We start from the raw sequence: 23,053 nt of genomic DNA on the forward strand, positions 1-23,053 counted from the left end.
GATGATTAAAGGGGAGGTGTGCTGAAATATCCATATTGTGTGATTGAATTTGGTGATACAGGATGCTGGAGGGTTATTTTGGTCTTTTTTATTGAATTAGTCAGTGTTTATTCAATACATCTAACATATTCACTGTTTTGATGATTAAATTGGGTGTATTTCATATTAAGTGCAGGCAAGTTGTGGTTTTACGAATAAATACTGTTGTAAAAATGTATTTGTGATGTAATATTCCAGCATATCATGTCAAATATTCGGATTAAATACATGTATCTTACCCCATAGGTCTGCATGCAGCTCTCCACCTCCGCCTCAGTGAGTGCAGTACTCCCCCTCTCCTCCGGGGGCTCCATCCACGACTCGCGCTTGCCTCTGTTCTCCGCGCGCTCCTGGCTCCGGGCCCTTCTCCTCTGCTTGGCGGCAGCGGCGGCGTGGTCGGCTGCGGAGGCGGACGGCGGCGCGGCGGTGTCGGACGAGCTCGTCTCCTTCACGTCGTGGATGCCGTTGTCGTCGTCGTCGTCGCACATCTCGAACATGGAGGCGCCGTCCACGCCCCGCTCCACCATGGTGGGGCTGCCCTCCTCCAGGAAGCTGCTGTCCACGTGCGTGCCGCAGGCGCCCGGGGGCCTCCGCTCCATCTGGTCCAGGTAAACACAGAGTCACAAGTGAATCCTGCTGTTTTACACGAGAATATTGTTGGTCCAGAGACTCGACGTTCACCAAGAACTCTTCAACGTGAACAAAAGATCGACTTTGTCACGTTGTCCTGGTTTAAAAATGCACACAAATGAACCAAAAACATTACATTTATCTTAAACATTTGAGCTCTTTGACTGAACATGACGACATCAGCGGTTTATATCACGAGAGCCACATATTTGTGCAAAACCCGACACAATTGTTTATTTAATTGTCAATTGTGACGTTGGCGAACTAGAATTAAAATCATTGGAACGTTCTGCTCTCGAGAAACTTCATAACATCCACTCTTTCTGCTTAAGCCGTATTCAACGCAGTCATTTTACTCGTGGTGAAATCAAGATCCAGACTTTCCAAGATAAAAGCACATGAAGGCAAATAATAAAATGTTTTAAAAATAACGTCTTAAATTGTTGAAAAAAAGCACTAATAAACTACACTCATTAAACAGAGGTCCATAAAACACTTGGCCTGTGGGAGTTTGGGGATATTAAACTTGAACATTGGTGATTTCGTCTGATTGGTTACGACAGTTCGAAAATAGAAGGTTTTTAGAGTATTTTTATGGCGTTAATAATTGTTTGTAAAAATCTAAACGTTGTGAAATTCCAGGCGCAAACGTAAAAAAGAAGCACCTTTTCCATGAAGCTGACTTTGCGGAGCTTGAGGCCGCAGTCCAGGAGGTTTTCTTCCTCCGTTTCTCCTTCACTGAAGCGTCCACTGTCCGCCTCGTCCTTGTCTCCTCCGTCCTCTTCCTCCGGGACGCCGCAGCCGCCGTTCAGACACTTCTTCTCCCTGACACCACACAGACCTTTAGAGCCTTTACGGTATTTGCTCACATCCATCTGTGCGTGCACGTTGTGTGATTCATGCATTCAGCTTATTAAGTACATTTTGTGTAAGAACGCTGCCTTTACTGTCAAGGCCATTATAATGTATTAAAATGTTAATTAAATCCATTTTAAACCAGACCCAAAAAGCAAAATGTCTGCATTTCCTCTTTAACACTATTATCAATGTAAACATCAAGCTACACACTAGTTATACACATTAGTGAGAGGTTTACATAATGTATATCATCTGTACACAGATTGGTTTGATGGATAAATACTTGCAGCAGCTCATTTGTACAAACATAACGCCCAGTTAATTCATCCTCTCTGATTTAGAAGCATTAAAAAACGATTAACTTTGTGCATTAAACACTCATGGTCATCAAACTAGTTTCTCTCTTGTCAATAATTAAGGTATTTTCTGGATTATAAGTGGCAAATTTTTTCATAGTTTTGGCCGAGGTGCGACTTATACTCCAGAGCGACTTATATATGATATTATTTGTTATTTTCACATTTTGACAACCACAAGAGGGCGCTCTAGGCTCTAAGCGACGCAGAAGAAGAATCTGCACTTCCTCTACCTCTGGAGTTTGTGGAGTTGTTTAGAAGTGACACAGAGGAAGAAGAATTCAATGGATTTAGTGATTTGGGGTAAAACTGATGCTTTGGTAAACTTGTTAGCATGTTCTTTATGCTATAGTTATCTGAATAACTGTTAATATGTTACGTTAACATACCAGACACTTACCACAGTTCTGTCTGTGCGTCATGAAGCTGAAGGTGTTACGTTAGCATACGTGCACCTATTCACCATGTTCTCTCATCTGTTATTATTATTTTAAATTGCATGTTTTAAATGTCCCCCAAAAATGTGATTTATACATACTCCATTCATTCATCCATCCATCCATTTTCTACCGCTTATTCCCTTTCGGGGTCCCAGTGACTTTGGGCCTTAGGCGGGGTACACCCTGGACAGTGGCCAACTTGTCGCAGGGCCAACACAGAGACATAACAGACAATTATTCACTCACTTTCATTCACTAGGAGAACCCAGAGAAAACCCACGGTAACACGGGGAGAACATGCAGACTCCACCCAGAGTCTCCATTGAAGATGGCGCCTGTGTTCGGCCCATGGATGTATTATATTATCTGGATAGGGTACGCCCCCTCTGCCTCTGGCTCCAAATTGAGTAGTGGCCACTTCGCAGAATGCAGCCTTTTGGTCGGACCATTTCAGGAGTTCGGCCTCTAAAATTACCAAACATGCTAAATTGTTTTTAGTCTAAAAATAAAATAGAAGGAATTTCACTCGTCAACTGTTTCTAAAATACTAAAAAAATACATTTTTAACCTTCCGGTGAACGGTGTACGCGCACCGAGCGCGCACGTAACCCTCATGAACGAGCCTCGGGAGAACACGTGACGGAAACTAAACACAAGCAGAAGAAAGTGACGAGACGAGACCAACGATACACGTAAGTTGTGTTTGTATGTCATTCCTCACGTTTCACAAATTGTTCCATATGAAGTGTAAAACAACAATTACACAGTTAACACGAGTTAACACGAGCTAACACGAGCTAACACGAGCTAACGTAAGCTAAAGTTTAGCTACACAAAGATGCAACAACACGTCGTGATGGCTCGTGCTTCTGCAAATAAATAACTAATTATTTCTCTTACTAAATGTTCTAAGAGACAAGAGGTTATGCACAGATCAAGGAAAATTAGAGAAAGAAGGGAAATAAAGTGATGTTTGTATTAAGTGCTATAAAAAACTACCAATAATTCAAAAATAACCTGCTGAAATGGGTGTAATATCTTACACATATAAATGTAAACGTATGTAAAAGTTTCAGTCCTGTACTTACAGGGGCAGAGACGACATTTGAGGTTTTATTACCCATTTAATAATGAAGTGTGCTGTGTTTAAACAGCAAAGCACACGCTTGTTTTCTGTAGGAATGTCATGGATTTACTTCCATGGAATATGTAGAGATTTAGCAAACATGTCAGTTATGTTCTAACTTCTAAGGTTTAAACTTATGCATAAATAAATGACTTTTGGTTCTAGCTTTAAAAATTAATGTGAAAAGAGGAACTTTTGTGTTACAGAGCGAAATGTAAATCTGTCAATAACATATTCCAGCTTTTCTCTGTTAAATGTGCAGAATATATCAATGTTCTAATGAGTATCTTTCTCATCTTCAGAGTGCTGACCAGTGAGTTTAGTCTGTCTGTGCTGACCAGAGCTCTACAGGTCACTGCAGGTCACTACAGGTCACTACAGACACAGAGTCATCTCAAGTAAACTCCTGACGACTCCAAAGAAAAAGGTATTTTAATAATAACTTCTGCCTCGACTAAAAGTAAACAGTGTAGAATCAGTACTTTGAATTTATAAAATGTCTGTTTTGTTATGACCAAAAATACTAAATGATAATTGTTCTTCAAAAGAGCCACTGCTGTGTCACATGTGTCTGTAAAGCAGCTTCAGGACAAACACATGAAGTGTATATTATATGACTTGTATAATCTAAACATGTGAAGTGTATGTTCTATGACTTGTATAATCTAAACATGTGAAGTGTATGTTATATGACTTGTATAATCTAATACATTTGAAGTGTATGTTCTATGACTTGTATAATCTAATACATATGAAGTGTATGTTATATGACTTGTATTATCTAAACATGTGACATGTTCTGTTTGTCTCAGTCATACGATGGAGCTGAACGGTGCAGTTACTGAAGTACAGAAGACTGCGTAGCCATGGAAACAAAGTCTTGTTAAATACTGAGATATTCAGTATTTAACACAATAATGTCACATTCATGTGCATATAACTGATGTAAAAAGAGTGTTTATTTTACCATTATTATTAGTATTATTTTGTCTTACGCTGTTTTTATTTTATCTTTATTTTCCTCCTCCATTCCTTATTAAGGTATGAGAGGTTCTGTCTATAGGAGTTTTTGTTTATAAGAGTTCTTCTATTAAGATCGATCTATTAAGAGTGTTTTTTAAACTTCCTATAAGTTTTCTGTCCTTTTCCTCTGTATCTACTGTGTTGCAACAACAAAATTTCCTCATGTGTGGACAATAAAGGAATATCTTATTCAGTATGTTCTATTTGACTTATACAGGTTGTTTTATCATTGTTAATATTTTTATGTTGCACTGAATCACCAAAGCAAGTTCCACTGTTTGTGAATTATTTTCTTTGACAATGGCAATACATTTTCTGATTCTATTAATGATGATAATAATAATGAACAGTACACAAGGGACTCCCACATTGTAGCTTTAAAATTCATTGGAGCTTTAAAACTCAACTAAAACTGGCTAAAATCAATTTATCATTTGTAGTTATAATCAGATTTGCATTTATTGAACAAGTTCATTCATGTTCATTATTCTTATTAAATACATTAATAAACAAATGTGTTTTGTATTTATTAAAGATTGACATGATACAAAAACGACACAAAAGGAAACTGAATATAATTAAATACTGCTTAACTCAATTATGTAACAGAATCGATGATTATATTTTATACTTCTTCTCATCTGATTAAAAAAAAAAACATATTGGCCAAATTATATTATGTAAATAAATAACTGAAAAGTTAATAACAAAATAAATACCCAAACCAAAAACTACAGAAAATGATGAGGACGTTATTCGACCTCTAAATGTAATTCATTGTCATTAAACCAGACTTTTTATCTTAACACTTCTCTATAATTCTCTTAAATATCAGAGCTTTACAACATGATACATGTATATTTATAGATGGATATAACAATCCATCATTATACGTTACGTAAACAGACTATTTCAAGCCGAATTATTCCAAAAGTCCGTGTTGACTCTTCTGAGTCTTTCACGCTGCTGTGACGTGCGCGCTCCCGACGCCAAAGCCTCACGGCGATGACGTCACAAAAGTGGGAGGAGATATACCAGTATTCAGGAAGTAATGCGGAACTAAAAAACTTTTTTGGAACCATGCGCCAATGAGCAACTCCATAGGTTTCAATGGCGGCCATCTTGGCTTCCGGGGGCTTGGTTCGGCCACGCCACTGCTCGACTCTTGTTATGCCGCTTATTAGTGACGATCGTTACAACTTATGCAGTTTTATCAGCCCAGACATTAGTCTGTTGTGTGTCTGCTGTACAGGTTTATGACCGTGGCGCTCTTTTCCACATCAAAGCGACGATGGAGTCGCTTTTCGACACATGGGACAGGTACAAACAAGCTTTTCCGCCACCTCTTGTTTGTCCACCCAACTCACCTGACGTTTTGCTGCTGTCCCGAGGCCCGGGGAAAAGGAGGAAGCAGAGGAGAAGAGGCACAAGGTCTGGTGTGCAAGTCAAGCGCAGACGAGCCTTGTGTTCGGAGCACATGAGCCTGGGCTTTGGGAGACGTGCCCAGTGCTTGCGCCTAGTCCCGCTCCTCGATGTTTGCGGCTGTTCGCCGTCGCCGTCGTCGCCGCCTGCCCGTGTCATCGCGGCTGCTTTCCCGCTGCCTGCCCGGGCCATCGCGGCTGCTTTCCCGCTGCCTGCCCGTGTCATCGCGGCTGCTTTCCCGCTGCCTGCACGGGCCATCGCGGCTGCTTTCCCGGAGCCTGCCCGGGCCATCGCGGCTGCTTTCCCGGAGCCTGCCCGGGCCATCGCGGCTGCTTTCCCGCTGCCTGCCCGGGCCATCGCGGCTGCTTTCCCGGAGCCTGCCCGTGTCATCGCGGCTGCTTTCCCGCTGCCTGCCCGGGCCATCGCGGCTGCTTTCCCGGAGCCTGCACGGGCCATCGCGGCTGCTTTCCCGGAGCCTGCACGGGTCATTGCGGCTGTTTTCCCGGAGCCTGCCCGTGTCATCGCGGCTGTTTTCCCGCTGCCTGCACGGGCCATCGGGGCCGCACCGGTCCTGGAGCCTGCGCGGGGTGTGGCGGCTGTTTTCCTGGAGCCTGCGCGCCGCTGGAATTATGAGCGCTGGGGTCCACCGCCACCGTCCGCTTCTTTATTTTCGTCGGCTTACCGGCGAAACAGATGGGAATCACGTGACCGTAACGTGTGCCTTCGACAGGTCCCGCTGCGCTCAGCTGAACCGATGGACGTGACGTCATCCACGGTCCGGCTCGGCTTGTTGAATGCACGTTCAATTGCCAACAAAGCTTTTTGATTGAATGAACTTTTTACAAGACAAAACCTTGATTTCATGTGTCTTACGGAGACATGGCAGAGAGAGGGTGAGTTTATTCATCTAAATGAACTCTGCCCACCTGGCTGCTCCGTTTTTGCGATGCCTCGCCCTGGTCGACGTGGAGGTCTGGCAGTTGTGTCCCAGGACCGTTACATGTGTAAAGTCATCGACTCACACACTTTCACTTCCTTTGAATCACAGATGATTAAGGTTGGTTCTTCAAGTCCTTTTTACTGTGTTTTAGTCTACCGGCCCCCTGGTCTTGCTGTTGTCTTTTTAAAGGACTTTAGTGACTATTTATCTTCTATTATAAAGCTGGAAAATGTTTTAATTCTTGGGGATTTTAACATTTGGGTCGATGGCTCATCATGCCCTGCAAATGATCTTTTAACCTTGACTGAAACATTTAACTTTGAGCAGCATGTCTCTGGTCCCACTCACCAAAAGGGACACATTTTAGACCTGTTGTTTTCACTTGGCCTGAGTGTTGCTAACCTCTGTGTGGAGGATGTTCATATGAGCGATCATAGCTGTGTTTTATTTGAATTGAACTTTTCTCCTGAGCCTGTGCCCTCAAACATCAGGTCTCAGAGGCGCATTATCACTGCAAATACAGCCGTCCAATTTTCTGCTATGTTTGATCCTCATTTGTTTATGAATTGTCTTGATGTGGACAGTTTAATTAATTCCTTTAACAGCCAATGTTTATCCATTTTAGATCAGGTGGCACCTGTCAAATCCACACTGTCAACACAGAAAAAAGCTTGTCTTTGGATAAATGAAGATATCCTAAACCTAAAGAGACTATGTCGGAAAACTGAGCGTCTGTGGAAAACCTCCAGTCTTGAGGTTCTTAGGTCACACCTCAGAGATCTTGTGTCATCTTACAATGAAATGATGGAAAGTTCCAGATCTGATTACTTCCGTCAGCTAATAACATCCAACAAGAAAATCCCAAAGTGTTGTTTGACACTATAAATTCTATTGTTTGTCCTTCAGCTGCAGTGACTCCTGTTTCCTGCAAAGCTGACAGCAATGAATTCCTCAAGTTCTTTATCGAGAAGATCAAGATGATCAAAGACCAAATCCCACTCCTTTTGTGTGATAACTCCGTTTCTGTGGAGCCTATTTCCCAAAACTGGTCTTCTTTTAAGCCTGTCACTCTAGAGGACATCTCAGCTCTGGTGACCAAGATGAAACCCTCCTCTTGTACATCAGATGCCCTTCCCTGCAGGCTCTTCCTCAAAGTGTTTGATGTTATTGGCCCCTGGGTTACCAAAATGGTAAATCTCTCTCTTTCTACTGGTGTGTTTCCTGGTCCATTTAAACATGCCATAGTTGAGCCTTTACTGAAAAAAACAAACTTGGACCCGACAGACACCAAACGTTTCAGACCCATATCAAAGCTCCCGTTCATGTCCAAGATCCTTGAGAAGGTGGTCTCTGAACAATTGTCAGATTTCCTTGATCAGTCAAACATTCTTGACTCTTTTCAATCTGGTTTCCGCAAACATCATTCTATGGAAACCGCATTGTTGAAAGTGTCCAGTGACATTATGATGTCTGCTGATTCTGGAAAATGCACTGTTCTAGTTCTGTTGGATCTGTCTGCAGCCTTTGACACTGTCGACCATCATATCCTGTTGAACAGACTGAGGGACCTGATTGGACTATCGGGGTCAGTTCTTCAATGGTTTTTCTCATATTTATCCGGTCGGAGCTTTAGTGTTGCTGCAAACCAAATAATGTCCGACTCAGCTGATCTGTTGTGTGGAGTTCCTCAGGGCTCCGTCTTGGGTCCCGTCCTATTTCTGCTTTATATAATCCCTCTGGGAATGATCATTAAAGAGTTTAGTGATGTGTCCTATCACCTGTTCGCTGACGATATTCAGCTCTATTGCTCTTTTAAACCTTCTGAGATCCAGAAGCTGAAATCATTGGTCAGTTGTTTAGTGCAAATTAAACAATGGCTGAGTCAAAACTCCTTGCAGCTAAATGCTGACAAAACAGAAACTCTGATTATTGCCCCTGAGGATGCCATTCCAGGGATAAACCAGTACTTGGGTGTTTTAGGTCAGACTGCTAAACCAAGTCTTAGAAACTTGGGTGTTTAGACTACTGTAATAGCTTGTTTTCCTGTCTTAACAAGAAGGAACTCTCTCGTCTGCAGCTGGTCCAGAACTCTGCAGCGAGGATCTTAACCCGCACAAATAGAAGGGCCCACATTTCACCCATTCTTAAAGCCCTTCACTGGCTGCCGGTCTCCTACCGGATACAGTTTAAAATTCTTGTTTTAACTTTTAGAGCTTTAAATGGTCAGGTGCCATCGTACATCAGCGATCTTATAAAACCGTACGCTCCCTCTCGCTCATTAAGGTCCTTGGATCAGAAACTGTTGTTGGTGCCTCGCACCCGTTTTCGGACCAGAGGAGACAGATCCTTCCAGGCTGTTGCCCCCAGACTCTGGAACGATCTTCCGTTCTCCCTACGGTCACTGGACTCAGTTATTGCTTTTAAGGGTCAGCTTAAAACCTTTTTATTTAGTCGAGCCTTTTTATTTAGTCAACCCTTTTAAATGCACTTGTTTTACAGACTGATTTTACTGTATATGTATTGTTCACTGTAAGTTTTTTGTGACCTCTGTCTGTGAAAGGTGCTTTACTTACTTACTTACTTAGATCATGTGATGTTGGTCACAGGAATCGAACCCATGAACTCCTTCTTGGGAGGCAAGAGCACTAACCACCTTTGCCACCGTGCACCAGTGCGACTTATATATGTTTTTTTCTTCTCTATTATGCATTTTTGGGCTGTTGCCTTGACTTATACTCCGGAAAGTACGTTCATCTCAACACTAACAAAACCCACATTATTTTGCTGAAACGTATATTTCAAACACTGTATAAGACTCAATTGTATAAAATGCATGTTGGACTTTCCCGTCTCCTGGCTGCAGTACCTCCTGTCGGCCTGTCCTCCGCCCGGCCTGCTGCCCGCCCTGCCCACCCTGCCCGCCCTGCCCGCTGCTGGTGTGTGCTGCTCGAGGGGGCAGAGCTGGGCCTTCCCCGCCGCCAGACGAGCGTATTTGGACAGGACGGACAGCAGCAGGTCCCACACGGCGCGCGCGGTCAGCTCGCCCAGACGGTGGCGCTCGTACAGATAAGGCTGCAGCACCTCCTTCACGTTCTGGAGGAACTGACGGATGATCAGCAAAGTGGCCAGCATCTGCGGGAGAAACGCGCCAGGAATGAAGTTAAGACGGGAGAGAACAATGAAACGAGCAACAGCAGTGTCGTTATCGGCGCTATACGTCCAGAATATACAAAGACAAGTCACAAAAGTACTACTAACTACTGATTTGAGTCAATATTACAGGTAATTTGTAAATATTCTCCATCTGGAAGCCTTCAGTCACCATATTTCAACATTTAGTTTGTTAAAAATGTGTTTAAAAGTCACAATGTTCAATAGAAATAATTGTTTTACTAGTAGACTACTAAAATAATCTTTATTGATGGCCCCATATCAAAAATGAAAACTGAAGAAGATAATCAATGATAAGAGGGACTAGCATGAGCAATAATGACAAAAATGAGAATCTGAAATATTTTTTTGTGTGTGTGGCTATTTTAATGACAATATTTAGCCATATTATGACTAACGATCAGAAATGTGCCTTTAAAAGCAAAAGGACTGTCAAATCAACAATTAAAGCAAAGAAATACAGTTTCTTTATGTTCAAATTAAAACTTAGAGAGCAATTTTAAAATCTGCATGCTAAATATGCTACTTTTTTCAATACATTTTATTGGACAATATGTTGGATATTCTAATTTGCATATCTCAAATTCAAATTGCAATATTAGGCTTTACACTTTAAGATATTTTACACGTTTAACCTGAACTAAACTAAACAGTTCAGTTTAGATCCAAACCCTCCTCATACTTGTCGGTGTAATCCCTCATTCGTCCAGGCGTGTTCCATAGTAGAAAAAGCTTCAGTTGTAGTCATCTGGACTCTGTTAGAAAAAATAGACGTTTCGACTCTCATCCAAGAGTCATTGTCAATAAAAGAATTTAGATCGAGAACTCCGATATTAATACTGTTCTGTGGTAAGACCCGCCCATTGGGAGGAGCCTTCCTGAAGTAGAAAGAGTTGTTTGTTTCAACAGAAACTCCCCCCTTGTATCTACCGAGCTAGCCTATTCAGAATTTTAATGGGCTATTAGAATCCTCTTTGTCTTTGTGAGGCCCTGGCTCAACCACCCTGAGTACCTGATTAGCATCTAAATGTCCTGGTCCTGGTCCTCTACCTTTCCAGGGGTTCAGTATACCATTATAGATACCAGGAAGATTGAATCTTAGCCCTCCATTTCTGTTTAAAGAAGGTCTTTCTTTTTTAACAAAAATAGCTTCCTTAACTCCTCTTTCAAACCATCTTTTCTCCCTGCTTAAAACCTTCACCTCACCGTCTTCAAACGAGTGATTAGAGGCTTCAAGATGGAGATGCACGGCACTCTGAGGTCCTGAACTTGTATTTCTTCTGTGCTGATAGAGCCTCTTGTGTAGAGGCTGTTTCGTCTCACCTATGTAACGTTCTTTACAACTTTCTTCACTGCATTGGATCGAATAAACTACATTGCTCTGTTTTTGAGTCGGCAACTTGTCCTTTGGGTGAACCAGTTTTTGTCTTCAAGTGTTTCCTGGTTTAAAATAAACAGGGACTTCGTGTTGTCTAAAAATTCTCTGCAGTTTTTCCGACAGGCCAGACACATAAGGGATAGAAACACCCTTCCTTCTCTGTTCAGTTTCCCTTTTGTCCTGCTTCTTGGTTCTCTTAACTCTGTTGAGAGCCCAAGCGGGGTAACCACAGGCTGAGAGGGCATTTCGGACATGTTTTTCCTCTTTCTTCTTGCCCTCTGAGCTGGTGGGCACACCTTGAGCTCTGTGTTGTAAGGTTCTGATCACCCCCAGCTTGTGCTGTAGTGGGTGGTTGGAACCAAAGAGCAGATACTGGTCCGTGTGTGTAGGTTTCCTATATACTTCTATTTGGAGTTTCCCGTCCTCTCCTCTGATCGTGGAACAATCAAGAAAGGCCAAGCGATTCTCCTTAGCGTCTTCTCTTGTAAACCTGATATGTGGGTCCACAGCATTGATGTGATCAGAGAAGGTTTCCAGCTTCTGCTGTGATCAGAACCTTACAACACAGAGCTCAAGGTGGAAGGGAAACTGAACAGAGAAGGAAGGGTGTTTCTATCCCTTATGTGTCTGGCCTGTCGGAAAAACTGCAGAGAATTTTTAGACAACACGAAGTCCCTGTTTATTTTAAACCAGGAAACACTTTAAGACAAAAACTGGTTCACCCAAAGGACAAGTTGCCGACTCAAAAACAGCAATGTAGTTTATTCGATCCAATGCAGTGAAGAAAGCTGTAAAGAACGGTACATAGGTGAGACGAAACAGCCTCTACACAAGAGGCTTTATCAGCACAGAAGAAATACAAGTTCAGGACCTCAGAGTGCCGTGCATCTCCATCTTGAAGCCTCTAATCACTCGTTTGAAGACGGTGATGTGAAGGTTTTAAGCAGGGAGAAAAGATGGTTTGAAAGAGGAGTCAAGGAAGCTATTTTTGTTAAAAAAGAAAGACCTTCTTTAAACAGAAATGGAGGGCTAAGGTTTAATCTTCCTGTTATTTATAATGGGTTACTGAACCCCTGGAAAGGTAGAGGACCAGGACCAGGACATTTAGATGCTAATCAGGTACTCAGGGTGGTTGAGCCAGGGTCTCACAAAGACAAAGAGGATTCTAATAGCCCATTAAAATTCTGAATAGGCTAGCTCGGTAGATACAAGGGGGGAGTTTCTGTTGAAACAAACAACTCTTTCTACTTCAGGAAGGCTCCTCCCAATGGGCGGGTCTTACCACAGAACAGTATTAATATCAGAGTTCTCGATCTAAATTCTTTTATTGACAATGACTCTTGGATGAGAGTTGAAACGTCTATTTTTTCTAACTGAGTCCAGATGACTACAACTGAAGCTTTTTTCTACCTCCTCATACTTCAATAATCTCCTTTGTACACAACCAGAAAAGTACTTTACGCCACCTTCAGTACTTCACGTACACAGAGGAACAAGCACATATAAACGTTTAAAACAGACAAGAACTAAATCAACTAAAACTGTCCAATACAATCAAAGCCATCAAAAGAAGATAAAACGTCCATGATATTTTAAAACTACAAATTTCTGGAATGCTACGTGTATTTAGATTTTTAACTCTACATTTCATAATTAAGTATTAAACGTTTACTTTATGACCATAAAACAACCTGCCACAAGTACAAGCAGTGAACACATAGAGCGGGATTCATATAAAAGGATAAAAGAGTTTTCACTGTCAAATTGTGTTTAATTCAGCATAAACCCTTCTGATTCATTCTGGCCGCGCTGTTGTGTTTAATCCTTGCCAATCTGTAAATTACTGGAAGAAAAAATACAATAAATATACATATTTATTCCCCATTTCTCAACAAATACATTCTGATGGTTTTAAATAATACACTAAAGAGTTTCTGGTTATAGTATGCAGAGTCAGCACCAGTGGATATAGAATACATGAATACATTTAGATTCACTGGTGTTACTACAGTAGAAGTACTATATGAAATGTACAAAAGCATCATCAGTATTGATCATAATGAAATACGCTACAACTCGAGTGACAGCAGAATTCTCAAATCCCCTGAAAACATTCTGCAGCCGCACCTTTGGCACGAAACAGAAATATGAGCCTCTAAAACAGCATTTTTACACCGGGTAATGCTGATCCATGCGTATTAAAGCTGCTGCAGAGTAAAAACACACAAATCCCAAATGTCGGTGTAATCCCTCATTCGTCCAGGCGTGTTCCATAGTAGAAAAAGCTTCAGTTGTAGTCATCTGGACTCAGTTTGAAAAACTTTATTGACAATGACTCTTGGATGAGAGTCGAAACGTCTATTTTTTCAAACTGAGTCCAGATGACTACAACTGAAGCTTTTTCTACTACAAATCCCAAATGTTTCACTGAATCAATAAAAACAGAGCGAAGCAGGTTCAGGTTTAACAGCAGCGCTAGATTCACACAATAATGATCATTCAGAGCAGAATGTTGGATGTATTAATCTGATAAAAGCTGTTATGACATGTTAAATGACAAACGTCTGCTCCAAAGGGTGATTTAAGGGTGAATAAAAGATCAGTGTTGGATTGTGGGCGAATATCGAGAACATTTCAGGGTTCAGATTAAGGATTTTCACTTGTATAGCGGCGCTGCTAAACAATCCGTTCATTTTTTCAAATTTGTATAGCAATTTGATAATTGCATAGCAAAACACGAAAGTGACTAACAATCAATATTTTCCATTAATGTAACAAGATTATTTATTTCAAATGTATTTGTAAACATTGTATTTAAAAAAAAAACTCCTAACAAATGAACTTCTAAACACTTTTTAAACATTTAAAAAAACAAAAAAAAACTTGCAAATGAAATTAGTTATTGAACAAATTAATTAACACCAAGTTAGATTAACTTATTTACAACTTTCTTCCATATCATCATCAATCAGATGACTATTTGCAGGAGTCTCATTTACATATTAATTGTCTTTACACTCACAAAAAATATGTGTTAAGCTTCTGATGGAAAAATAAAGGTTGCTGTAGTGTCCATCATGGTGTATTTATTGTGTTATTCAAATTGTACCGCTCTATTTGACGTTCCATTCCAGCTAGAAAACGTTTTTCGTTTTGCTATTTGATGATGGTTTCTAAGTACTTCGTCTCGGCTCCGGCTGCACATTTGATGACGGTCCCTAAGCACTCGTCTCGGCTCCATCTGCACATTCGGATCCATGTAATTCGCTGCGCCCAAAATACGCATCTGATTGTTAAAAACGAGGTTGTGTCACTTGGCAGTGTAAATATGAATATTTTGGCTGTGTATGATCTGCAAAGACTTTTGCGTTTAGGAGCTATTGACCTCGGAAGTCTGAATCTGACGCAAACTTTAGCGCACGTGGCTCCTCCCACTTTCAGACTCTGATCTGAGACAGCAGCGGGACTCGTCATGTCCACACAGTGTCCTACATGTGTCAGGCCGTTATTGACGATCGATTGACGAGTGATCAGTACTTTTAGGCGCTTTGGTTATACAATTGAACACGCATTTTTGTATCGCAAAAACTGCGATACAAACAGCCCTTTTTTTTATGATGAACGTATCGCATTTGAGAGAAATTGCGTCGCATTTTGCGATGCCATACCGCTTATTCTGAACCCTGCATTTACTGTAAACTCAGCAACTTTAGTGACTGTAAAAGTTAGAGTCAGTTTTTACGCTGGGCTTTAAATCATATTAAAAATAAAGTGGAAAATGAGGTGAAAAGTTCATGTGAATGTGTAAAGACTCCAACTCCCCTTTTGCATTTTGTCTTGTGTTTTCTTTGTTGTCATTGTTGTTTTATGTTTTTTTTTTTTTTTTATCTAACCCGTGTTGTCTGGATAAAATGTATTATATATGAGCAGAAAACCTAGGAAAAGTTTGAATCGCATTTTAGACAATAATAAACACTAAATCAGGACTAAACCTGCACTAAATCAGAACAAATACATCACTAAATAAAGAACTAAACCTGCACTAAATCAGGACAAATACAGCATTGAGTGAGGCCTAAACCATGTCTGCATCAGGACAAAAACAGCACTAAATCAGGACTAAACCAAGTCTAAATCAAGACTAAACCATGTCTGCATCAGGACAAAAACAGTTCTAAGTCAGGACAAAAACAGTTCTTAATCAGGACTAAACCATGTCAAAATCAGGACTAAACCAAGTCTAAATCAGGACTAAACCATGTCTAAATCTGGACTAAACCATGTCTAAATCAGGACTAAACCGTGTCTATATCAGGACTAAACCATGTCTAAATCAGGACTAAACCGTGTCTAAATCAGGACTAAACCGTGTCTAAATCAGGACTAAACCATGTCTAAATCAGGACTAAACCGTGTCTATATCAGGACTAAACCGTGTCTAAATCAGGACTAAACCGTGTCTAAATCAGGACTAAACCGTGTCTATATCAGGACTAAACCATGTCTAAATCAGGACTAAACCATGTCTAAATCAGGACTAAACCGTGTCTATATCAGGACTAAACCATGTCTAAATCAGGACTAAACCGTGTCTAAATCAGGACTAAACCAGGTCTAAATCTGGACTAAACCATGTCTAAATCAGGACTAAACCGTGTCTATATCAGGACTAAACCATGTCTAAATCAGGACTAAACCGTGTCTAAATCAGGACTAAACCAGGTCTAAATCAGGTCTAAACCAAGTCTAAATCAGGACTAAACCAAGTCTAAATCAGGACTAAACCATGTCAAAATCAGGACTAAACCAAGTCCAAATCAGGACTAAACCATGTCTACATCAGGACTAAACCATGTCTATATCAGGACTAAACCGTGTCTATATCAGGACTAAACCAGGTCTAAATCAGGACTAAACCGTGTCTAAATCAGGACTAAACCAGGTCTAAATCAGGTCTAAACCAAGTCTAAATCAGGACTAAACCAAGTCTAAATCAGGACTAAACCATGTCTAAATCAGGACTAAACCAAGTCTAAATCAGGACTAAACCATGTCTATATCAGGACTAAACCGTGTCTATATCAGGACTAAAACATGTCTAAATCAGGACTAAACCAGGTCTAAATCAGATCTAAACCACGTCTAAATCAGGACTAAACCGTGTCTAAATCAGGACTAAACCAGGTCTAAATCAGGACTAAACCGTGTCTATATCAGGACTAAACCATGTCTAAATCAGGACTAAACCATGTCTAAATCAGGACTAAACCGTGTCTATATCAGGACTAAACCATGTCTATATCAGGACTAAACCGTGTCTAAATCAGGACTAAACCAGGTCTAAATCAGGACTAAACCATGTCTAAATCAGGACTAAACCGTGTCTAAATCAGGACTAAACCGTGTCTAAATCAGGACTAAACCATGTCTAAATCAGGACTAAACCGTGTCTATATCAGGACTAAACCATGTCTAAATCAGGACTAAACCGTGTCTAAATCAGGACTAAACCGTGTCTATATCAGGACTAAACCATGTCTAAATCAGGACTAAACCATGTCTAAATCAGGACTAAACCGTGTCTATATCAGGACTAAACCATGTCTAAATCAGGACTAAACCGTGTCTAAATCAGGACTAAACCAGGTCTAAATCTGGACTAAACCATGTCTAAATCAGGACTAAACCGTGTCTATATCAGGACTAAACCATGTCTAAATCAGGACTAAACCGTGTCTAAATCAGGACTAAACCAGGTCTAAATCAGGTCTAAACCAAGTCTAAATCAGGACTAAACCAAGTCTAAATCAGGACTAAACCATGTCTAAATCAGGACTAAACCAAGTCTAAATCAGGACTAAACCATGTCTACATCAGGACTAAACCATGTCTATATCAGGACTAAACCGTGTCTATATCAGGACTAAACCAGGTCTAAATCAGGACTAAACTGTGTCTAAATCAGGACTAAACCAGGTCTAAATCAGGTCTAAACCAAGTCTAAATCAGGACTAAACCAAGTCTAAATCAGGACTAAACCATGTCTAAATCAGGACTAAACCAGGTCTAAATCAGGTCTAAACCAAGTCTAAATCAGGACTAAACCAAGTCTAAATCAGGACTAAACCATGTCTAAATCAGGACTAAACCAAGTCTAAATCAGGACTAAACCATGTCTACATCAGGACTAAACCATGTCTATATCAGGACTAAACCGTGTCTATATCAGGACTAAACCAGGTCTAAATCAGGACTAAACTGTGTCTAAATCAGGACTAAACCAGGTCTAAATCAGGTCTAAACCAAGTCTAAATCAGGACTAAACCAAGTCTAAATCAGGACTAAACCATGTCTAAATCAGGACTAAACCAAGTCTAAATCAGGACTAAACCATGTCTATATCAGGACTAAACCGTGTCTATATCAGGACTAAACCATGTCTAAATCAGGACTAAACCAGGTCTAAATCAGATCTAAACCACGTCTAAATCAGGACTAAACAACGTCTAAATCAGGACTAAACCAGGTCTAAATCAGGACTAAACCAGGTCTAAATCAGGACTAAACCAAGTCTAAATCAGGACTAAACCATGTCTAAATCAGGACTAAACCAAGTCTAAATCAGGACTAAACCATGTCTATATCAGGACTAAACCGTGTCTATATCAGGACTAAACCGTGTCTATATCAGGACTAAACCATGTCTAAATCAGGACTAAACCATGTCTAAATCAGATCTAAACCATGTCTAAATCAGATCTAAACCATGTCTAAATCAGGCCTAAAATAACCCTTACAGCCATATACATTTCTAACATTTCACAGCCAACAGCATCACTACAAATCCCACACAGTTGAAATCCCTCTCAGATAGTGGCACATTAGTGGAAGTGTCAGGTTGTAGCTCACACGTGACACCACAGGGGGCGCTCTGTGAACGAGGAGGCCCCGGAGCTGAGGCGACTGACAACACGGTGAGACCGAGGTGAGATCTTTATCGACAAAACCATTCAGGAAGTCAGAGGAGAAACGGCGACACGAGCAGATGGTTTTCACAGGAACACACTTTTCTATAACTGTGATCATCCAAAATGTTATTATACGAAGTGTCACTGTGGATAAAAGAGTCACTGAGCTACTGCTGCTGTCACAATGATAAACTGTGATGTGATGGTACTTTACGCTTGGCCCTAAAGCAGGATTATCCCAGAGACTTTTTTAAATTAACCAAATCGTCAAAACGGCAATAAATAAATAGCAAAAAGCTGCACATAATAGATCAAATATGAATCCCATCAATGTGTTTATTATATTGAATTATATTTAAATGTAGTGTTTTTTGTGACGGGCCAAGCCACCGCCACATTTCAATGGATATAAAACTTCAAACCGAAATAACCCGAGGGTTTAAAAACTGCAGACGTCCCAGAGGAAAAAAGCTCAACTAAAGACTAAGAAAAGGGAAAAGGGAAACTTCTGAAGTGTTAAAAGCCAAAGTACAGCAGCCCCTGAGGGACAAAACCCATGAAAAACTGAATTTGAAGTTAATTTGACGTTCTCCTGTTTTTCTAATAATATATAGTTTGGTAAACGTTTATCACAGTTTTACTTCCGTTTAGTTGCAGTTTGTGAAGACATTTTGACAAATGAGAGTTTAAAATGACAGGAAGTAGCGCCAAATCCCTCTGTGATGTCATCAGTGTGCAACGTGCCGTTGAAAACACAGAAACAGTTTACCCTTAACGGACACATTTTTCTGACAGTTTAACGCTCATTCAACAAAATAAAGGTGTTCTATTGTATTATTGTGTGTCAAATCATAACTGTTGTGACATTTATGTTGTTTACAGTCTGGTTGCTAGGTAACAGCTGTGGAATTACCTCTACCTGTGTCATATCTGTGCTCATGAGCAACCAGGAAGTACAATTATAAACTTTACACACATGGTCAACGATCTGAAATATAATTGTATTGAAATATGATTTGAAGGTGAGCTATGTACTAAATCTAACACAGTGGTTATAAAGACAAAGAAGAGATAATGGAGGGACATTCACCTCTTTGAGACGCTCCATGTCTTTGAGGTAGAATCCAATGTAAAAAAGGCTGAGATAAGAATTTACAAACTGAAACTGAGAGAACAAAACAAGCTGTAAAAAGTCATTGCATTTTTAATTAAACGTGTTTCTGTTTTGTAACGTTGATACTCACAAGAACCATTTTGATGATGAGGTTTTTCTCATAGGCACTCTGGAGTCTATAGTTTTCTGTGGAAACATCACACAGTCACCAGTGTAAAACATGGACCTTTTGGATCAAAGTTACAATGTGATCTTTACTGGTGCCGAATGTCTTACCCATGTCGTTGAGCCAGCAGGCGATTTTCCTGTACACCTCGTCACATGCGGTCACAGTGATGGCGAGCATGATTTTGGGGATAAATCGCGCCAGTCGAGGCATTTCTTTGATCCCCATCACAAAGTCCTGCAACAAGAGTTCACTTTAGTGTTCTGCACCAATGACACAGGCACAGGTCGAGAAGATGTATATTCAGACACCAGTATTGTTCAAAATCATTTAAAGTTGCCCTATGTCCGCCAGCTGCTTGTCTCCATGGCGATGTTACTGCTTTGACTACACTGTGTGTGAGACATTGAACATATGCATCTTCAAGGAGACAAACAGGACCAATAGACATATATTTATTAGACGAGGTGTTTAATGCTGATGGCTGATGTGAGGGACTCCATTTTGTTAGCATTAGCCATTAGCATTAGCCGTTAGCATTAGCCGTTAGCATTAGCCTACAAAAAACCCAAATTATGAATAATCAAGAGAGTTTCTTCTGGTATCAGCCCATCGACCTCATTTAGGTCAAAACCTTGTTAAAAGTCATTCTTGATGACTTTGTGTCAACTTTTTGGATTTTATCTTTATCTTATCTAATAATAATTCTTGTGTAAAACATATGTTACAAACAGTTCTATGAAACCCCGATGGGCAGGGCATCGTTCAGTGCTTTAAGCTCTGCCCTCTGAAATATCTTATATACTTGAATATGGAGATTCGACACTCATTGTGGATGAAGGAACGTTTGATTTGTTTGAAGTGATCACGCTTTAGCAACGAGCGCTTGTGTGTTTATGTGTATGGTGGCACCACAGGGACAAACTTCAGTTCAGTTTCACTCTGTTACAGGAGGTCACATGGAGAATCGCATCAGAAAAGTGAGTTTAAATTTAAAATATTGCACAAACCTCAAGCTAAATGCAGTGTACAGAAGGTCATCAAAGGTCACACACACTTCAGTTATGCAGAAACACTGACCTGCAGCTCGAAGCAGATGAGCATCACGAGGAAGACGAAGCAGAGGCAGAGCAAGCAAACGGGCAGGCTCACCAGCCACCTGAAGACACGCCTCCTCCAGGCCGGGTAGTAGAACTCCTCACAGCCCGTGATGGGGCTGCAGCGCTTCACTCCCTGAACACACGACACATGTTTGTCATATTTAGAAAGAAAGTACCTAACCTTTAAATTTAAATCCCTCCCTTTCACTGTTTGAAGCTTTAAGCATGTTTTAGTAAGTAGAAGAGGATTGTCCTGGTGCAGCAGATAAATCACCAAAAGTTTAATTCTAATGACATTTTCTTACATTTTTCAATATGACACACGTTACTATTAAACCATTTGTATATACCATTCATGTATCTGAAAGGTCTGCTGAGAAGAACGTAGAACAAATAGTGTAGTTTTAGTCTCTTGACCCTGTAAAATATTAGTAAAAGTCAAACAAATAGAATTTTTTTTTGTCATATTTTTGGTTTTAAGAAGGGTTGAACTTGACTTCCTGACTTTTCCGTAGCACACTTTGACCTTTGGACCACCGAAGCGTCACCGTCCCCCTGGCGTCCCCCTCCTTGTCCCCCTCCTTGTCCCCCTGGCGTCCCCCTCTCGTCCCCCTCCTTGTCCCCCTCGGATCCCCCTCTTGTCCTCCTGGCGTCCTCCTCTTGTCCCCCTCCTTGTCTCCCTCGCCTCCCCCTCTCGTCCCCCTGGCGTCCCCCTCTCGTCCCCCTCACGCCCCCCTTTCGTCCCCCTCACGTCCCCCTGGCGTCCCCCTTGCGTCCCCCTCCCTGTCCCCCTCGCGTCCCCCTCTCGTCCACCTCTCGTCCCCCTCACGTCCCCCTCGCGTCCAGCGCTCACCCGGACACTCACCCTGTACTGCGGCCGCGGCTCCTCCAGGGACTCGGGGGGCGTGTCCAGGGTCCCCCACTTGTACGCCAGCTCCGCCCCCCGTCGCTTCCACCGCTCCAGGAACAGCGTCGCCCAGACAACGTTGAAGAGCGCGAACACCACGCAGCAGATGTCGCGGCTCGTCTGGAACACAGAGCGACGGCGGCGTCAGCGTCACGGGAGAATCACACGTGGAAACTCAAAAACAGACGCGTTTAATTAAAGACTGACGGACTTTTCCCGAAACACTTAGGGCGCTCTTACTTTTGTGTCGTTGTCATTGGTCGCGGCTGAGCACGTTAACGAGGCAATTTAAGTTGGATTCGATCAGTTAACGCTCACAATTATCAAAATACATTTACGTTATTTATGTTTACTAATATTTTTACTTTTTCCCACAGGGTTTTTGTATTTAGGGGCTGCTGGGAAATGTATTAATCTACTTAATTCCTTTGAACATCGTTTAATCAGCGTCTCTATTATTGACTGTTTCATTGTTTGATTTTCCAATTTTCTAACTGGTAAAATCAGCAGTTTTTCGCAGCGCAGCGAGTTAAAGGCGCAATGGACAATTTTTCGGCGATTTGAGAACGCAGGTGGAAGTGCGCATGTGCACTCCCCCGTGCGGACTGATACACCACACACGTGCGTTTGTTTATTAGCGCAACGGAGCGCATCGCATCGCTCGTCTCCCGTAGATTTTCGTCTCTTCTGCGTCAGCTCGAACTGTCTTTGTCCGTCTTCATTTTGCCCCGTACACTGAGGGAACTATATTATGATAGATCCATGCGCGGAAACGTGGGGACGAACCGTACGCGGCTGCAGGTGAGCGGTAGGTGCGTTTTATGATTGATAATGTGGCAGGACTAATCGGCAGTCCACGCCACGAGGAAATAAGACTCAAATTTGGGCCAAAAAAATCGTCCATTCAACCTTTAACTGTGGCTGTGAGTTTTTGGCTTTACAAAATTAATTGAATTGAATTGGGGTGATAAAGGACACTTCAACTCCAACAACTATTAACTTCCTCAACACAGGGACTAATGCTTTTACGGTCCAATTAATTGTGACGCTATGTTTTCAATACATGTATAACAAGTACAGAGCCTGTTTACTGATCGATTTCTATGTTTGTAATATATTTAAAGCATTTATTTAATCTCCTTTTTATTTTTCTTCTCTTCTTCCCTTTCACTTTTTACATGTTGCATCTCTTTTTTTTTAAATCTAAATCTGAGGTGTTAAACTCAGAAAATCAGTGTTAAACTCGCAGGCCGAACATAACGTAAAAAAACAAACAATAAGAAATAAATAGCCTGGTAATAGTTGGATGATCCTCACAGAGCATCATCAATCACAGAAGCGTCTTTTCTTGTTGTTAGCTCCACATTAGCTCCACTTTTAGCACAGCTCTAACGTCACAAAACCGTCTCCTTTCT

The 23,053-nt window shown here is 41.2% G+C and overlaps 1 protein-coding gene across 1 annotated transcript in view; it reads right to left on the bottom strand.

The window, feature by feature from the left end:
- Positions 1–23,053, bottom strand: part of LOC140353693 (anoctamin-8-like) — a 93,879-nt gene that overhangs the window by 14,148 nt on the left and 56,678 nt on the right. Inside the window, exons 8-15 of the mRNA XM_072438368.1 lie at positions 21,597–21,758; positions 20,712–20,864; positions 19,742–19,868; positions 19,596–19,651; positions 19,442–19,516; positions 9,701–9,966; positions 1,335–1,494; positions 279–638 (exon numbers count right to left, since the gene is read on the bottom strand). Coding sequence (XP_072294469.1) covers positions 279–638; positions 1,335–1,494; positions 9,701–9,966; positions 19,442–19,516; positions 19,596–19,651; positions 19,742–19,868; positions 20,712–20,864; positions 21,597–21,758 — 1,359 coding nt within the window. The remainder of the gene's footprint in view (positions 1–278; positions 639–1,334; positions 1,495–9,700; positions 9,967–19,441; positions 19,517–19,595; positions 19,652–19,741; positions 19,869–20,711; positions 20,865–21,596; positions 21,759–23,053) is intronic.

Source organism: Eucyclogobius newberryi, unplaced genomic scaffold (assembly GCF_026437365.1).
Source record: "Eucyclogobius newberryi isolate DKJ021-1_F unplaced genomic scaffold, fEucNew1.0.hap1 SCAF_9, whole genome shotgun sequence".
NCBI classification, from domain to species: Eukaryota; Metazoa; Chordata; class Actinopteri; order Gobiiformes; family Gobiidae; genus Eucyclogobius; species Eucyclogobius newberryi.